The sequence below is a fragment of the Ursus americanus genome, chromosome 5 (genome assembly GCF_024610735.1).
Source record: "Ursus americanus isolate L20-20 chromosome 5, mUrsAme1.1.p, whole genome shotgun sequence".
NCBI lineage: Eukaryota > Metazoa > Chordata > Mammalia > Carnivora > Ursidae > Ursus > Ursus americanus.
In genome coordinates this window covers 34,648,968-34,668,924 of record NC_142131.1, presented here as the reverse complement: position 1 = coordinate 34,668,924, position 19,957 = coordinate 34,648,968, and the positions used below count along the sequence as shown (strand labels likewise).

Genomic DNA, 19,957 nt, shown 5'->3' with positions numbered 1-19,957 from the left:
GATCCTGCTGTAACTATTCAGTAAACAATTGCAAGATATATCTTATTAATAGCGGCATTAACTCTCTGCATAGTATTAATAGTGATAAAATGTAACGTAAAAGCTCGGTGATAGCTGAAGTCTCAGGTCTTTTTCAGTAAACTTGAATAGAGTAGCTATAGGTTAATGAACTTTAAAATTTTAATGGCTTTGGTTTAGAAAAGCAAAAGAAATAATTTGGAAAATGATGTCTTAGTGAAAATACTGTAACTAGTAGCAATCCTAAGAAATTTGATTGAAAATTGGGTTTCCCATTGATGCATTTATTGTTTAGGACGTCCGCTTTTTCATGTTTTCCTTAATTTCTGTGAAAGTTTTAGTTACAATACATTGAATAGGTAACATTTTTTCCCAAATTTGGTTAATATGAATCTTGTATAAATTTACACATTAATGAAACTGAGTAATATTTATCATTTTTCAATAGGATTTACCTAACCAGTTTTATCGAGATTCTCATACTTTACATGAAATTCTCAGGTGAGTTTCGGTGAAGTTTTCTCAAACTTTGAATCAAATGACAATACCTTATGTTTCAACATTGCTATACTTTATTCTAGGAAATATGTGCACAGTGGTCGATGTCCTCTAATCTTTATAATTTCTGACAGTCTCAGTGGAGATAATAATCAAAGGTTACTGTTTCCCAAAGAAATTCAGGAAGAGTGTGCTATAGCAAACATTAGGTAAGAATGAAATTTCTGCTTGTAATGCTCACATACATGTTATATTTTTAAATTGATCATCTAACCAGTATCTTTTTTTTATAAAACTTTTTAAAACAGTTTTAACCCTGTGGCACCAACAATTATGATGAAATTTCTTAATCGAATAGTGACAATGGAAGCTAACAAGGTAAGTCTCTTAAGAACTAATTATTTTGAATCTTACATTGTAGTTTTAGAAAGCCATACTTGTGTTGTTATAAACACATATTATTTCTCTTTTTAGAATTAAAATATTTGTTTACATTCGTCAGGCCTCTCATTCTAGAAAAGGCAGGAAATACTGATTTTAAAAATCCCTAACCTTTCGCTATTATTAAACCTAGCTTTCTCTTTCACATTGAGGTAAATTTCCCTTTGCTTGGCTTAGTGCTATAAATTGTGTCTCCTATCAAGAAACTGTTTCCTGGCATCTAGGTACATTAGTCATCAACAGTCCAACTCTACTTTTGTCCTGTTGTCACAATTTTTTTTTAATTTAATAGTGTGTTTATTGTGGTAAAAAGCATAAAATTTACCATCTTAACCATTTATTTTCTGACGTTATGGAGATGCACTTGACACATAATATTGTACCAGTTTAAGGTGTACAGCACATTGATTTGATACGTACTGCAGAATGATTACCGCTGTGGCATTACCCACAACACCTCCATCACTTCGTGTAGTTACCATTTCTTTTTTGTGGTGAGAACATTTAAGATCTACTCACTTAGCAGCTTTCAAGTAGTTATACAGTATTATCAGCAATACCATCTTAACCATTTTTAAATGGACAGTTCAGTAGTGTTATATATATTAACATTGTAAAACAGCTGTTGTCATTTTTAATAGATCACTTTTTTCTATCTTTCAAATCAACATGATGTTAAAATAAACTGATGGAACTTCTCCCAGCAGCATGGTTCTAGGGGACCCTACTGCTACAGATCAACCAAATCTTACATGAAACCTAAGGTTTTTTTGCAGCACTCGGATCATAGTAACTGATGGCAATCTCCAAGGGAGAGTTTGCTTTGAGGATTAAACAAAATAATGTATGTATGTAGAGCACTTAGTGGAATAAATAAAAACTATTAATAGTGAAAAATCAGAAACAAACGGAGTCCAGTAATAGAGGGAGCAGTTATTATGGTGAGGTATCATGTGATTGATGGGTGTTTTGAGAATATTTAGTGACATGAGAAAATACGGTTTAATGTCAAGTTAAAAATAACAACATGCAGGGGCGCCTGGCTGGCTTATTCGGAAGGGCATGCAACTCTTGACCACGGGGTCGTGAGCTGGAGCCACCTTGTTGGCTGTAGAGATTATAAATAAATAAATAAGTGAGTGAGTGAGTGAAGTTACAGTGCTAACAATAGAAATTGTATCTTCAACCCTTGCTATGTGTCAGGCACTACGCAAAGTATTTTCACATACCTGATCTTATTAAATCTCACCACAACCATACAAAATTGGTACATAATCCCTATTTTACAGATAAGGAAACAGCTTTTGGGGAGAAATAACTTGCATAATATCCCACAACTATTAAGTATCAGATAGGGGGCCCCTGGGTGGCGCAGTTGTTAAGCGTCTGCCTTCGGCTCAGGGCGTGATCCCGGTGTTCTGGGATCGAGCCCCACATCAGGCTCCTCGGTTGGGAGCCTCCTTCTTCCTCTCCCACTCCCCCTGCTTGTGTTCCCTCTCTCGCTGGCTGTCTCTCTCTGTTAAATAAATAAAATCTTAAAAAAAAAAAAAAAAAGTATCAGATAGGTTTGAAGTTTCGTTCTGACTCCATTTCACTGTGCTGAAACAAAACAGTTTTCAATAACAGCAGAATGCACATATATACTTGGACCTGTACATATTAGAAAACAGTACATAAAAATGCTGAGAGTGATTAGATCTGGATGGTAGGATTATTTGTGATTTTTTAAAAAATATCTTTGTGATTTTTTATAAAGATTAAAAATTCAGTACCAGGGATTAAGAAGTTGTGGTCCATATATACAATGGAATATTACTCAGCTATCAGAAAGAACGAGTTCTCAACATTTGCTACAACATGGATGGCACTGGAGGAGATAATGCTAAGTGAAATAAGTCAAGCAGAGAAAGACAACTATCATATGATTTCTCTCATCTATGGAACATAAGAACTAGAATGATCAGTAGGGGAAGAAAGGGATAAAGAAAGGGGGGGTAATCAGAAGGGGGAATGAAACATGAGAGACTATGGACTATGAGAAACAAACTGAGGGCTACAGAGGGGAGAGGGGTGGGGGAATGGGATAGGCCGGTGATGGGTAGTAAGGAGGGCACATATTGCATGGTGCACTGGGTGTTATACACAACTAATGAATCATCGAGCCTTACATCGAAAACCAGGGATGTACTGTATGTTGACTAACATAATATAATAAAAAATCATTATAAAAAAAAGAAAATTCAGTACCAGGAGCATAACTACAAATTACAGCTTTTAAATATTTATTAAACAAACATTGAGAATTAATAAAAATAATCAACATCATAGCACCTTATCACATTAACTCAAATTTTTTTTAAGACTAAGTTGTTAAATTGCAAGCGACATTCACTTCAGCAAGTTGCGTTGAAATAGTAAAGAGATACCATGACTTTTTTGTTATGTAGTTAACATGCTGTACCTTAAATAGTGGACCTGCAAGAATGTTAGAACTAGTATACCTTTTTTTTTTTAGGATTTTTAAATTTTTAAGTAACCTCAACACCCACTGTGGGGCTCAACCTTAAAACCTCAAGATCAAGAGTCGCATGCTCTACTGACTGAGCCAGTCACGTGCCCCTAGAACTAGTATACTTTTGATATTATTGTTGATACTGTTACATCACAGGAGCAACAACCAGCACACTATTCAAGTCTTTCAAGCTTTTATAAAATCAAATGTTAAGATACTGTCTGGGGTCTCCAAGGATGATAATGATGGTAGAAGCAGATCAAAAGAACATTTTAATCTCTGGCATTCTGTAGCTCAGTTAATTATATTAAAAAAGAGTATTGACTTTTTTAAAGATTTTATTTATTTATTTATTGGCAGGGAGCGGGGGAGAGAGAGAGCACAAGCAGAGGGGAGCAGCAGGCAGAGGAAGAAGCAAGCTGCCTGCTGAGCAAGGAGCCTGATGGGGGACTTGATCCCAGGACCCTGAGATCATGACCTGAGCTGAAGGCAGACACTGAACCGACTGAGCCACCCAGGTGTCCCAGGAAATGTAACTTGAAATCGTGATCCTTGGTAGCTGAAGGAAATACCATGGATCTTAATCACTTTGAACACACAGATGTGGTCGAAATGTGTGATCACACTTTACATAATGATATCAAAAAGACTAAAGATCTTTTTTTCTTTTAAAAACAGAGAAACATAGGGGCGCCTGGATGGCGCAGCCGTTAAGTGTCTGCCTTCGGCTCAGGGCGTGATGCTGGAGTCCTAGGATCGAGCCCCACATCAGGCTTCTCTGCTGGGAGCCTGCTTCTTCCTCTCCCACTCCCCCTGCTGTGTTCCCTCTCTTGCTGGCTGTCTCTCTCTGTCAAATAAATAAAATCTTTAAAAAAATAAAAACAGAGAAACATCTATTTAAACTAAACGCCAATTTACCTTAAGCTATGATAAGTCATTGACTTTCCTAAGCAGACTGGCATTTAACATGGAAGCTTTTTAGCATCTAACTTTAAAAGATTCTAATGTACTTTTTCATTTAGTTTTGAGAATGGGGCAGTGTTTTTTTGGTTTTAGAAACAAGTTTTAAACTTTAATTTTTTTCATTTTAGAATGGAGGAAATATTATTGTCCCTGATAAAAGTTCTCTAGAGTTGCTCTGTCAAGGATGTTCTGGTGATATCAGAAGTGCAATAAACAGCCTCCAGTTTTCTTCTTCAAAAGGTAACTGTGAAAGATAAACTCCTACTGCGTTGTATAGGTGACTAACTTTCTCTTAATGGTTCATGAATCGAAATCAAACAGAATGGATTTTAACTTAGAGTTGATATATATCTCCATCTACTGTTTTTTTTTGAGACTGTTCTATAAAATCACGTGTGTACATGTGCATACACACACTCCTGTAAACATGTCATTGTATGTATCTGTAAACCTGAGACAAAACCCGATTCATTTATGTGGTTTGGTACTTTACTTTTTAAACTTAATTTGGATGAGACTTCCTGGGTGAAAATCCTGGCTCTGCCATTTACCAGTGAATAATCTTGCAAATGACAGTCATTTTGTGCCTGCATAGTCTCACCTTTTATATGAGAAGCTCTCTTACAGAGTTGCGTGAAAAGTAAGTGAGTTAATACTTGTAGGGTGTTTATTCCAGTGCTTGGTATATATTAAGGAGTCAATAAATGGTCAACTGTTAATGGGCTGAGGGGCACCTGGATGGCTCAGTCGGTTTAGTGTTTGACTCTTGATTTCAGCTCAGGTCATGATCTCAGGGTCATAAGATAGATCCCCTCCTGGGGGGTCCATACTGGGCACGGAGCCTGCTTGAGGTTCTCTCTCTCCCTCTCCCCTGAGTGCATGTGGGTGTGCTCTCTCCAAAATAAATAAATCTTTAAAAAATATATAGTATTGTGCTTACGTAGTTTTACTTTTGTATTTATTTTTTATTTATGTATGATACATTTAATAAATTGATTTACTTTTATTGTAAAAAAGGTGCAGTGTCGTGCTATATTAAACGGGAGGGGCACCTTAGTGGTTCAGTCGGTTAAGCATCTGACTCTTGATATCAGCTCAGGTCTTAGTCTCAGGGTCCTGAGTTCAAGCCCTATGTTGGGCTTCACGTTGGGCATGGAGCCTACTTAAAAGAAAAACAAAGGGGGAGGTGGTGCCTGGGTGGCTCAGTAGGTTGAGCAACTGACTCCTGATTTTGGGTCAGGTCATGATCTCCTGTGTCATGGATGGAGCCCCAAGTGGGGCTTGGCGCTCAGCAGAGAGTTTGCTTGAAGTTTCTGTCCCTCTGCCCCTCCCCCTATTCATGTGCTCACGTGGTCTCTCTCTTTCTCTCAAATAAATAAATAAATCTTTAAAAAAATAGAGAGAGAGAGATAGCACATGGTTTCTTGTATATGGTCCTCGTCAGAAAACATTTAACAAGCACCCTACTTGATGTTTCACATTGAGGAATTGACCTTGAAAAATTAAAAACCATCTTTGGAGCTCTCAAAATCCACCTGAAATCCTGGTGTCTACCTGCAAGTATAACCTGTTCGTTTAGTTTACATCTTTGTTTTTCAAAATAACTAGAGAAAAGTAAATAGCAGCGTAATTCAACTGAAACCAGAATTCTGTTTTTCCTGTAGAAACATAAATGTAAACGGTGCTTAGGTTCACTGCTGGAATTATGGGTTGGGAAGGCTGAAGTAGGCCAGTTTGCAATCCTGTCATTTATAACATTATTACTCTGACCTCAGAAATTTTAAAAGGGAAGAAAATAATATTTTTTGAGTGGGTCAGGAACTGTATTCGCAATCATACATTGTTTCATTTAATTCTTTTTTTTTTTTTAAAGATTTTATTTATTTGACAGAGAGAGACAGCCAGCGGGAGAGGGAACACAAGCGGGGGGAGTGGGAGAGGAAGAAGCAGGCTCCGAGCAGAGAATCCTGATGTGGGGCTCGATCCCAGAATGCCGGGATCACGCCCTGAGCCAAAGGCAGGCGCTCAACGACTGCGGCACCGAGGAGCCCCTATTTCATTTAATTCTTGACCAGCTTAATGAGATAGACAATAATAAGAATCAAACCCAGATCCTATGTTCTTTCTGTCTTCCAGGCTACTTTTCTTAAGTGATGCATTCTGAGTTTTGAACAGTAGATTTATCAATGAAATTTCAACACGGGCATATTCATAAATTGAAGACTGCCCAAATCAGTAGAGAGGTGATACGGAATAGTTGTTGAACATGCACCACTACAGAACTGTCCTGCCTGGATTCAGGTCACTTAGTAGCTGATGACTTTGAGGCAGTTACTTAATCTCTTTCTATCTCCTATCTTTAATGTGTATAATAATAGTTCTCCGCTAATCAAGTTATTTTGAGGATTTAATTGGCTAATACCTATCATGCACCAAGAATAGTACCTTGCACAAGCAGTACTGTGAGAAATCAAAATGATAGGCCTATATTAGGAGAATGTGTCATTTCTATGGGTGAAAATTTGAATTCTGCGTCATGAGGTACTTTTAGGTGACATTGTATTCCATTTTAATAGCGTAGCAACCCGAAGACGACTGTTAACTCAGTTCACATATTTTATAATTACAGTTATCAGAAAAAATATATTTTGATTAGATTATTTAGTGTAACTATATAAAATGTCTGTCTTATTTTTCGTATTTTAATTTTATTTTCAATATCGTTTCTCGGGTGTATATTATTTAGGAGGAAACCGTTTATGGCCAAGGAAGAAAGGAATGTCTTCAATAAAATCAGATGCCGCGCTGTCAAAATCAAAACAAAGGAAAAAAACTGATAAGATTTTTGAAAACCAAGAGGTCCAAGCTATTGGTGGCAAAGATGTTTCTCTTTTTCTCTTCAGAGCTCTGGGGAAAATTCTGTATTGTAAAAGTAAGAAAATCTTATATATATATTTTTTTAATCTGTTAGATATTAGTTTTACAACTGAAATTAAATACCAGTTTTTTAAAATGTCACGTATCTGGCAGCTAGAGCTAGGTCTGATAGTCTTTGGCAAGGCCTAAGACATAGCAGATAAATGTATTTAGATAGAGTATTTTTGGACTATGGACAGGACTAAATGTAAAAACTACTATAGACTATATCCATGTCTATAAATCTTTTAAAGTATAGCTTGCTGCAGGTAAGACATCAGTTTCTCTAGAATTTTAGTGGCAGGTGTTGGTATCCCAAAGCCCTCTTAGGCCTGAACTCTGGACACCAGGACCCTAGACAAATTGCCGGGTAGCTTCAGGCTTCTTTGGATCTCCTTGCATTTCTCCTCACTGCCTGCTCTCTCCCCAACCAGAGATGTTCTGTTTCCCTCTTCCTTCTTTAATGCCTGCTTCCCTGCAGTCCCTCCACTCGGATCACTGATCTCTAAGCTCCCTGATTGTTTTTCCTTTCAGTAAAATCCCAAACTGCTTTTCGTGTAGAAAATATCAGTTCTCAGTCCGCTGATCCTGAAGGAAGAGAATTAGGATTGGGGCTGGGGTGGGGGTGGTGGTGGTGGAATCTAGCATGCCTTTATATAGATTGAAACAATTCAAGCAAAATTTTGAAGGAAACTGTTGCCGTAGTTTAGAATCCTTTTATCTGTTATAGCACAAAATAAATAATCAAAATGGACCATTGAGAAATCGTGTCCTTAATTTTCTCTCAGATAGTTTTTCAAACTTCTTGTAAAATAGCTGCTTTGGTGGGTCACAAATAGTATGTGAACAGACATTCATTGAAGTTTCATGCTTAATCACACCTTTTATTATCTGAGACTATTTTCTGATTGCCAAAAACCCAACTGTTTTAAACAACTGTTTTTATCCTCCTATGAAACTCTTGAGTGCCTCCTGTACCTGTTTTCCATCTTCTTATCTTCCTTGTCTCTTTGCCTTCTGTTGTCCCTCTGTGTTTCTTCTTTGCAGATGGTCAAAAATTTGGGGTTTCTAAATGGAAACCTTCATGCCACCCGCAGAAAATGAAACAGGCACACTTAGTGGAAGTGAAGACGCCACTCTGTCCTTGGGTCTCTTACCTCTGAACCTCAGTGACTATTCCCACTGATTCTTTTCCTTCCACTCTTTGGTTTCCTTCTCAACATTCATTTATAACTTCCTGCATCAGGAAACAGGATTCCTGTTCTCATGCAGAAAGCAGCCTCATCCTAAGTGGTAAAGAAAACAGTAAAGATCTTTTATTGAGAATGAGGATCAAAAGAAGAAAGCAACACAGAGCTGAAAAGGTGAAATGCTGCAGAGTGCTTTGAGAGTTGGAATATTTTATTTCTAGAAAAGCCATAATCCAGGCATCAGAATTCTTTTTTTTTTTTTTAAGATTTTATTTATTTATGTGACAGAGAGACAGCCAGCGAGAGAAGGGAACACAGCAGGGGAGAGGGAGAGGAAGAAGCAGGCTCCCAGCTGAGGAACCCTATGTGGGACTCAATCCCGGGACGCTGGGATCATGCCCTGAGCCGAAGGCAGACGCTTAACGACTGCACCACCCAGGCGCCCCAGGCATCAGAATTCTAATTTGAGTTCTTAAGAATAGTGATAATGAGACAACTCACTATATATATAGCAGGAAGGTACTGGAACAGTGAGGCAACTCACATAAGCCTCCAGTTACTTTGTTTTTTTATTTTTCACATCTTGCTTAGTATGTTTGGTATTATGTGCCTAAAGTGCTGAAAAAGCTTCGAATGAGTGGTTCTTCAACTGTAGATGGTGGTATTTTTAATAATTCCAGAAATTTTTTTATAGGAGCATCTTTATCAGAAGTAGATTCCCCTCGGTTGCCTTTGCATTTATCAGAGTATGATCGGGATACCTTACTTGTTCATCCTGAGGTAAAGTCTTTAATAACATTTAGTGCTTTTTACAGGTTATATATTATTTACATTTATGCATATGTGCATTTAACCACTGCATTTTTACCTAAATTATATGTGTATGCTTCTTTTTATAGGAAGTAGTAGAAATGTCACACATGCCAGGAGAGTTATTTAATTTATATCTTCACCAAAACTACATAGATTTCTTCGTGGAAGTAGATGATCTTGTGAGAGCCAGTGACTTTCTGAGTTTTGCAGATATCCTCAGTGGTGACTGGAATGTAAGACCATTTGACTTAACTGTTTTTGTTTATGCATGTTTCCTCAGAATTGGGAAAGTTTACTTTTATTCCTCATTATTTGACATGTAACTTCTTTTTTTTTTTTTTTTTAAGATTTTATTTATTTTTGAGAGAGAGCGTGGGCAGGGGAGAGGGGCAAGGGGAGAAGCAGACTCCCTGCTGAGTGGAAAACCCAATGCAGGACTCAATCTTAGGACCCTGGGATCATGACCTGAGCCGAAGGTAGACGCTTAACCGACTGAGCCACCCAAGGGCCCCTTATGTGACTTTTTAAAAAATTATTAACATATAATGTATTATTTGTTTCAGGGGTACAGGTCTGTGATTCACCAGTCTTACACAATACACATGTGCTCTCTGTAGCACATATCCTCCCCAATGTCCACCACTCAGTTACCCCATTCCTCCCACCCCCTTCACTCCAGCAACCCTCAGTTTGTTTCCTGAGATTAAGAGTCTCTTATGGTTTGTCTCCCTCTCTGGTTTCATCTTGTTTCATTTTTTCCTCTCTTCCCCTATGATCCTCTGCCTTGTTTCTTAAATTCCACATATCAGTGAGAGCATATGATACTTGTCTTTCTCTGATGGACTTATTTCACTTAGCATAATACCCTCTGGTTCCATCCACGTCGTTGAAAATGGCAAGATTTCATTTTTTTTGATGGCTTCATAATATTCCATTGTATATACACATCTTTATCCATTCATCTGTCAGTGGACATCTGGACTCTTTCCATAGTTCGGCTATTGTGGACATTTCTGCATTAAACATTGGGGTATAGGTGCCCCTTTGGATCACTACATTTGTATCTCTGGGGTAAATACCCAGTAGTGCAATTGCTGGTTTGTAGGGTAGCTCTATTTTCAACTTCTTGAGGACCCTCCATACTGTTTTCCAGAGTGGCTGCACCAGCTTGCATTCCCACCAACAGTGTAGGAGGGTTCCCCTTTCTCCTCATCCTCGCCAACATCTTCCGTTTCCTAACTTGCTAATTTTAGCTATTCTGACTGGTGTGAGGTGGTATCTCATTGTGGTTTTGATTTGTATTTTCCTAACGCCGAGTGATAATTGATAACTTTTTCATGTGTCTTTTGGCCATTTGGATGTCTTCTTTGCAGAAATGTCTGTTCGTGTCTTCTGCCTGTTTCTTGATTAGATTATTTGTTCTGTCGGGTGTTGCGTTTGATAAGTTCTTTATAGATTTTGGATACTAGCCCTTTATCTGATATGTCATTTGCAAATATCTTCTCCCATGTTGTATTTTGGTTTTGTTGACTGTTTCCTTTGCTGTGCAAAAGCTTTTTATCTTGTTGAAGTCCCAGTAGTTCATTTTTCCCCTTGCTTCCCTTGCCTTTGGTGATGTGTCCAGGAAGAAGTTGCTGCGGCTGAGGTTGAAGAGGTTGCGGCCTGTGTTCTCCTCAAGGATTTTGATGGATTCCTGTCTCATATTTAGGTCTTTCATCCATTTGGAGTCTATTTTTGTGTATAGTGTAAGGAAATGGTCCAGTTTCATTCTTCTGCGTGTGGCTGTCCATTTTTTCCCAACACCATTTGTTGAAGAGTCTGTCTTTTTTCCATTGGATATTCTTTCCTGCTGTGTCGAAGATTAGTTGACCATAGAGTAAGGGTCCATTTCTGAGTTCTCTTCTTTTTTTTTTTTTTTAAGATTTTATTTATTTATTTGACAGAGATAGAGACAGCCAGCGAGAGAGGGAACACAAGCAGGGGGAGTGGGAGAGGAAGAAGCAGGCTCATAGCGGAGGAGCCTGATGTGGGGCTCGATCCCATAACGGCAGGATCACGCCCTGAGCTGAAGGCAGACCCTTAACGACTGTGCCACCCAGGCGCCGCATGAGTTCTCTATTCTGTTCCATTGATCTCTGTATCTGGTTTTGTGCCAGTACCATACCGTCTTGATGATTATAGCTATGTAATAGAGCTTAAAGTCCGGAATTGTGATGCCACCAGCTTTGGTTTTCTTTTTCAGCATTCCTTTGGCTATTTGGGGTCTTTTCTGGTTCCATACAAATTTTAGGATTATTCTATTTCTGTGAAAAAAGTTGATGGTATTTTGATAGGGATTGCATTAAATGTCTAGATTGCTCTAGGTAGCATAGACATTTTAACAAGATTTGTTCTTCCAGTTCCAGAGCATGGAACGGTTTTCCATTTCTTTGTGTGTTCCTCAATTTCTTTCATGAGCGTTCTATAGTTTTCTGAGTAAGGTTCTTTGCTTCGTTGGTTAGATTTATTCCTAGGTATCATATGGTTGTGGGTGCAGTTGTAAATGGGATCGATTCCTTAATTTCTCTTCCTTCTGTCTTGTTAGTGTATAGAAATGCAGCTGATTTCTCTGCATTGATTTTATATCCTGCCACTTTACTGAATTCCTGTATCAGTTCTGGCAGTTTTAGTGTGGAGTCTTTAAGGTTTCCACGTGAAGTATCATGTCATCTGTGAAGAGTGAGAGTTTGATGACTTCTTTGCCGATTCTGATGCCTTTTACATTTTTTTGTTGTCTGATTGCTGAGGCTGGGACTTCCAGGACTATGTTGAACAGCAGTAGGACTGTGTTGAGGAGCAGTGGTGATAGTGGACATCCCTGCCATGTTCCTGACCTTAGGGAAAAAGCTCTCAGTTTTTCCCCATTGAGAATGATAGTCTCTCTGGGTTTTTCCTAGATGGCTTTTATGATACTGAGGTATGTTCTCTCTATCCCTACACTGTGAAGAGTTTTAATCAAGAAAAGATGCTATACTTTGTCAAATGTTTTTTCTGCATCTGTTGAGAGGATCATATAGTTCTTGTTCTTTTTTTTATTAATATAGTGTATCACATTGATTTGTGGATATTGAACCAACCTTACAGCCCAGGAATAAATCCCACTTGGTCATGGTGAATAATCCTTTTAATGTACTGTTGGATCCTATTGGCTAGTATTTTGGTGAAATCTTATGTAACATCTTAATAACAATAATAAAACTAATTCATCCAATCCAGTGTTTGTAATGATAGTGGTTCATCTGACTTTTTTGATGATAACACTAATTTTTTCTTAAGTCATTTTCTGATTATAAAACTAATATATATATTCAGAAGTTTTGACAATCATTGAAAAGTAGATAGAAGGGGAAGAAATGTGCTTTTTATACTTTCTTTTACTTTTTAAATAAAAATTTTTTTATAAATTTGAAATTATTCACTATTAAATTTGTATTTTTCCATAACATTTTAACACTGCTCTGATCAATGTAATAGCAACTAGCCACATGACTAGATTATATTAGATTACATTAAATTAAATTAAACTTAATTTAATTTAAAATTCAGTTCCTCAGTCACACTAGCCACATTTCCAGCATTTGATAGCTACCCGTGGCTAGTAACTACTCTGTTGAACAGCTACCGTGTTGAACAATTTGTTAAATAACAGAATATTTCTGTTACAGAAAGTTCTTTTGCACAACACTGTTTTGATATGTTAATGTTTCTGTATTACAAATATTGAAATAGCATTAATAATTAAAATTAGGAAAGCTATAATAAAAAACATATATGATATGGTTTCTGTGTTATATTTAAAATTTCACTATCAGCAGTTGCGTTTGCTTAATTTTTTTATATTCCTTTTTATTTTGAAATTTTCTAACCTATAGACAAATTGAAAGAATAGTATGATGAATGCCTATATACCCTTAGCTTTCATTCACCAGTTTTTCACATTTTCCCACGTTTGCTTAACCTCTGTGTTTACACACTTGTTTTGGCCCAATAATTGGAAAGTAATTGCAGGTATCATGTCACTTAATACTTAAGCACGTGTAAAGACATTGCCCTATTACAACCACATATCACTTAAGGAATCTAGCATTAATTTACTAACATCCTTATTCTGATTTCCTCAGTTGTCTCAAAATGTATTTTAAGGGGAACCTGGCTGGCTCAGTCAGTAAAGCATGCATCTCTTGGTCTAGGGGTTGTAAGTTGGAGCCCCACATTGGGTGTAGAGATTACTTAAACATAAAATCTTAACTTGATCTTAGCCAAAAGGCTAAGAAGCAATAAAAAATAAAATCTTTAAAAAAAAATGTATTTTAAGTTGTTTTCATGACCTGCTTCCAAGATCCATTCAGAGTTCATGCATACCGGTTGATTGTTGTGTCTCATTGGAATTTGATTTAGGTAATTTTGTAACATATTATTTTCAGGGCTTGGTTTCAGCTAGGGGTGTGATCTCATGGTTCATGGGATAGAGCCCTGCGTCCACCCCGCACTTGGCAGAGTGTCTGCTTGAAGATTCTCTCCCTCTGCCCCTCCCCACACTCACATATGTGCATGCCCTCTCTCTCTCTAAAATAAATCAGTAAACCTTAAAAAAAAAAGTGAACATACATTAAGTATATAGGATTAATGGTTTTTTGGCATCAGCAGTACCAATAGCTCTGCGTTGTAAATTTCTTACTTTATTTTACATTTTGTCTCCTTTTTAGACGCGCTCTTTACTCAGGCAATATAGTACATCCATAGCTACGAGAGGTGTGATACATTCCAACAAAGCCCGAGGATTTGCTCATTGCCAAGGAGGAGGATCGAGTTTTCGACCCTTGCACAAACCCCAGTGGTTTCTCATAAATAAAAAGGTAAAAAAAAGAATTGTATATTTTTAAAGGTAAACTTTATGGTATGTGAATTATATCTCAATAAAGCTGGTTTTTTTTTTGTAAGTTTTAAAAAAGTATTTTATTAGTAGTAAGAAATAGTTGCTAACACCCACAATTTTTTTAGAATTATAGTAAGACATAAAAAAGACGCTCTTCTTAAATCCCTCATTATTTTTTAGGAAAAAAACTCAAAATTTGAAAGCACATATTTTATTTATTAGTTGACTATTACTGAATTCACAGTATCGTTATAATGATCTTTTAGTTTTAATTAAAATAGGGGCACCTGGCTGGCTCAGTCGGAAGAGCATGTGACTCTTGATCTCAGGGTTGTGAGTTCAAGCCCCGCAGTGGGTGTGGAGATTACTTAAAAAAAAAGGAAAAAAATCCTTGCTTTGCCTCTAACCATCTGGATGGGTTATTTTACCTAATGTGCACTTACTTTCCACAGATTTAAATGTGGAGGATTGGATTAGAAATCAAAAATAAGTGGCCCCCTACATTGAATACTGCACTCAAAAAGATTTTATTCATGAATTTCTAGTCTTTTAAAAAAAAAAAAAAGAGTATAATAATTAAAATTTATATATGGATTTCTGGCTCAGAATTCCTGGACTCTCCTGAAAAGAATGCAAAGTAAGGCAGCACTGGCCTATATTTTTACATGGCAGCAGTCTGATCACACCAAGTAGCATCTGCCCCTTGAAGATGGGAGTGGTGGGTCCCGCTTTCCCCAGCTGTCTCACTGCACTGATTTACGTACCCGCCTATCTCCTACGGCGTCTGGACTACGTCATCTCTAAGATGTCTTCTAGTTCCTAAGTCATATGGCTAAATATGAGCCTGTAATTCATGACCTAAGGCATTTTTCAAACAGATTTCTTGGAGAATTTCATGACTTTTAACCAATTGATGTCCCTTATTGACTTGTTTTGCTCTTTACAGCATGAATATTAATTTTGTCTTATAGTTACATACAGATTATCTCTGTAAAAGTGTAAGCTCCTCAAAGGCAGATTGTGCTCTCCTCCTCAGCCTAGCATTGTACCCATGTTAACTGAAGAAAATTAATTTTTTTACTGAGAAATAGTATCCTCACATAATTTGTGATGCTCATAAACCAAATTCCTTTCATTTTTTAAGGTTTTTTTTTCTTTCTACCTTAAGTCTCTTAAAAAATTCTTATTGCTGTTTTGTCAAATATGAAATAGTTCTATAGGTAAAATGCTTTATTAGGTAAGGCTAGGACAGTTATAAACTAATTAGATAAACTCTTAAAAGTATGTGGCATATAAACAATTTTTGTGATATAGTAAACTCAATTTGTCTAAGGATACATCTCCATATTTTTTTATTTTACTCTTCATTTCATCTTTTTTTTTTCCATACAGTATCGGGAAAATTGCTTGGCAGCAAAAGCACTTTTTTCTGACTTCTCCTTACCAGCTTTATGCCTCCAAACTCAGCTGTTGCCATACCTTGCCTTGCTAACCATTCCAATGAGAAATCCAGGTAATAACATGGGTTTTTATTTGTCCCAAGAAGTAGTGTTTTATAACTTTATCTTTCTGTAGGTCAGCTCATTGCTATATTCTAGTGAGCAAAGTTTTTTCTTGGTCCAGAATTAATACATGCTTTTGATTTAAAAAGGAAGAAAGCAATACCGAAGTATATAAAGTAAAAATTAAAAGTTCCCTATAACCACAGGTAATTCCTTTTGAAAGATTGGTATAAATTCTTCCAGACTTTTTTCTGTGTATATACAAATAATAGGCATATGCTTTAATTAGCATATGACACTTGTCATGGATAGCACTCCATATTTTATAAATATGTACTGAATCAGCTTCAGAGGTTGGGAAGTCCAAAATCAAGATACAAGCATATTCAGTATTTGGTGAAGGCCTCCTTCCTACCTTGTAGATGGCTGCCATCTTATATTCTCACATGGCAAAGAGCAGAGCAAAGAAAGAGCTCTCTCTGATGTCTCTTTTATAAATATCAGAAATCCAGGATCATTTTATACTTCTCTGTCCTAGTACTGGAATCAGGAATTTCAGGAGCCCTGGTTCCTTATAGTGGAAATGGTATTTAGAATTAGGATCTGGGGGCACCTAGCTGGTTCAGTCAATAGAACATGTGACTCTGGATCTAGGGGTTGTGAGTTCACTCTCCATTTTGGGCCTAGAGGTTACTTAAAAAAAAAAAAGAAATTAGGATCTGGACACTAGGTATGGTCCTTGCTACTGGCGTATCATTGTGTCTAGGTTGTTTCAGTGGAACAAACCTAGGTTGTGTGTGTGTGTGTGTGTGTGTGTGTGTGTAAACCATGAGTTCACACCAATATATTGTTTCAGCCTAACACCACAGAGTTTATTCTAACCTTTCCCAGTTTAGTATCTAGTAGTGGTTTAGACTACTTACATTGGAATTATCTAGAGAATCATTTATCTACTAGTTAGAAATTCAGATTATAGGATCACAAACTCAGTTTTCCATATCAAAAAGCTGTTTCTTAAAAAAAAATCCTAATTCTCTTCTATTCCCCTTTCATTTGCTTGTTGTCCATTTGTTTATCTTCAGAGAATTGTCTGTTTAAAGCTTTTTAAAAATCTGTTTCAGCTCAAATTTCTTTTATCCAAGATATCGGAAGACTTCCTCTAAAACGACACTTTGGAAGGTAAACTCATTGTTTTAACTTTCAAAACCTGTTTCAAGACCTGTTATTGAAATCTTCACTGAGTGTTATCTCTTTATTCAGTATATAGCCAGTAAAATTAATCTGTAAAATCCAAGAAATACATATTATTCCCAGTGATTAATGACCATATGATTGCATTGTAGATCCATCATTTTATTACATAAAGCAGTGTATTTTCACTGGCTCACATGTGGAATCCTAAAAGCAAGGGCATTTTTTTTTTTTAAGATTTTATTTATTTATTTGACAGAGACAGCGAGAAGGGGAGCGGGAGAGGGAGAAGCAGGCTTCCTGCTGAGCAGGGAGCCCGATGTGGGGCTTGATCCCAGGACCCTGGGATCATGACCTGAGCCAAAGGCAGATGCTTAATGGCTGAGTCCCCCAGGTGCCCCGAGCAAGGGGATTTTTAAAATCCTCCATTTAACAAATCTTGCATATGTGGAAACCCCTTTTCACCTTTCCTGCCCAGAGGTGTACTTAGCCTGTGTTTAAAGCCTGCAGCGACCAGGAACTATCACAAAAGCACTGTCTTTTTTAAATTAATTAATTAATTAAATTTATTTATTTGTTTATTTCTCTTAGAAGATTCAGACAAATTTTTTAAAAAACATAGATATAGAGAGGTAAATCTTTATCTGTGCTGTTCTTTTTATTGAAAAATCACTTCTGGGCAAATATCGGTGATTAACAACACCTAGATTTCATTTCTACTTAGCTTATTTGTAAGGTCAAGTTATGTACTCAGGGATTTTAAAAAGGTTTAAAAGGGCTTTTTAACTATTATTGGTTCAACTACTTGATCCAGCTTGGGAGACAGGATTTGTCAGTGCTACTTATCGCAGTCATTCGTGATGACCATATTTAGGGACACCTGGCCGGCACAGTTGAGATAGAGCATGAGACTCTTGATCTCCAGGTCTTGAGTTTGAGCCCCACGTGGGTGTAGAGATTACTTAAATGAAAAAATAAACAATCATGATGACCATTTTTCACATTTTCGTTGATTCATGTTGACAATATTAAATATTAATATTTAGCTTTATAGTTAATATTTAATAGTTCTCTAGTTTCCTGTAATACAACCTACACCTTATTTTTGTACATTTAGCTTATTTCTAACTTTATCACAGTTTTCCTTGTAGCTTTAATCATTGTGGACATCAAATGCTATTTACATAGGATATATTCCTAAAAATAAACTTGCTGGATCAATGGATGTACACTTTTCTGAAGCCTTTGCTCTATATTGCCAGATTATTTCCAGGAATTTTTTGCCAGTTTTATGTCCACTTATAGTATATCAATATACTCGTTTCTCCTAGCTCTTGGCAGCTCTGGGTTTTATTACAATCTTTTAAAAGGTCTTGGGGCACCTGACTCAGTCAGAAGAGCATGAGACTCTTGATCTCGGGGTTGTGTGTTTGAGCCCCACATTGGGTGTAGAGTTTATTTAAATAAATAAAACTTTAATAACTAAGTAAATAAATAAAAGGTCTTTGCCAATCTTAAAGATGATGGTAGTTGTTCATTATTTTAATTTCAGTTTTTAAAGTTACTAGTTAAGTTGAAATTTTAGTTACCATTTGTATTTTTTATGTAAATGGTCCCATGTTTTATACCCATTTTTCTTTTCCTTTTTTTTAAGAGAGAGAGAGTGCGTGCATGTGCCCTCACAAAGTGGGGGAGGGTCAGGGGGATAGGGAGAGAGAAAATATTAAGCAGGTTCCACTCTCAGTTTGGAGCCTGATCTCACGACCCTGAGATCATGACCTGACCCAAAATCAGGAATCTGATGCTTAACCAGCTGAGCCACCCAGGTGCCCCTACCCATTTTTCTATTCTATTTATTTTTTTCTTTTTAATTTATAAGAACTCTTTAGCAAAGACATTAATGAAGTCATTTGTATTGTAAGTTGTAATGATTTTTCACATTGTCATTTACCTTCTTGTACTTTTGTTTATATCGTTAAATAAACTAAAGGGGTTGGCTAAACGGCGAGCGTAGTCAAGGTAAATGAGACTAAAGATGGCTTCATAATTCTCACCCACATGGTATAATTTAAAAAGATCTTTGGTTATTATTGCTGCCTGCATTATGAATCTGGCAGGTTGAAAATGGAAGCCCTAACAGACAGGGAACCTGGCTTGATAGACCCGGACAGTGGCGATGAAGCCCAGCTTAATGGAGGGCAGCCTGCAGAGGAAGCTCTGGGAGAACCCACTCAAACTGCTGAACCTGAAACGTGCTGTCTACCTTTGAGTCAAAATAGTGGGAGTGAACTGCCTGCCAGCCAGCCTCAGCCCTTTTCTGCGCAAGGGGACGTGGAAGAAGAAGAAGAGCTGATAATAGAAGACTATGAGAGTGATGGGACATAGAAACGCCCTTGCCGGTCATGTTGCTACTTGGCGGACTCGTGTGCATTTTATTCAGTGGTATCTTAGTAGAGAGAATATACTTTTCAAGTGAATGACAGTTTAATTCTTCACTCTTGTAGTATTTCAGCACAAGAAACTGACTTCTCTGTCATTTTGAAGTAAACAGAAGATCAAGCTTCAAATAATATCTTAATTTTTTTTCTCTAGTATTTATTTCGTCTTGTGAGTGATGTTGGGAGAGGTCAGTGTGAATGAAGTGTGTTTGAACATTATGCCAAATATCAAAGAATGTGAAGGAATAATTCAGAATACTAAAACTTTATGGGGTTGTAAATACGAATTATGAAACAGTTTAGTATGCAATTATGAGTGTAAATAAACTTTGTGCCTTATCCACAGTTTCTTTATGGTCTCTAACTTCTCGAATACCATTTTCATATGCTGTACAGTGGACTATTTTAGATGCTTTTTGAAAAAGTATTTACTTAATTTATATCAAAATTAAAATGTTGAATTTCTTTTCGTTTCTTCTTTTACTATTTCCAAACATTTATTGTCGGCCAGGTATCATTGCGCGTGGTACATGAATCTCCCTTTATCCGCTGTTAACTTT

At 36.9% G+C, this 19,957-nt stretch overlaps 1 protein-coding gene across 3 annotated transcripts in view; it reads left to right on the top strand.

The window, feature by feature from the left end:
- Positions 1–19,862, top strand: part of RAD17 (RAD17 checkpoint clamp loader component) — a 30,800-nt gene extending 10,938 nt beyond the window's left edge. For all 3 annotated transcript variants that reach the window (XM_087862098.1, XM_045809801.2, XM_087862097.1), the window contains 11 exons: positions 467–519; positions 600–725; positions 825–894; positions 4,561–4,672; positions 7,179–7,364; positions 9,233–9,318; positions 9,438–9,584; positions 14,097–14,246; positions 15,659–15,779; positions 16,890–16,947; positions 19,077–19,862. In XM_087862098.1, coding sequence (XP_087718224.1) covers positions 467–519; positions 600–725; positions 825–894; positions 4,561–4,672; positions 7,179–7,364; positions 9,233–9,318; positions 9,438–9,584; positions 14,097–14,246; positions 15,659–15,779; positions 16,890–16,947; positions 19,077–19,344 — 1,377 coding nt within the window. In that variant the 3' untranslated portion in view covers positions 19,345–19,862. The remainder of the gene's footprint in view (positions 1–466; positions 520–599; positions 726–824; positions 895–4,560; positions 4,673–7,178; positions 7,365–9,232; positions 9,319–9,437; positions 9,585–14,096; positions 14,247–15,658; positions 15,780–16,889; positions 16,948–19,076) is intronic.
- The last annotated feature ends 95 nt before the right edge of the window (positions 19,863–19,957 follow it).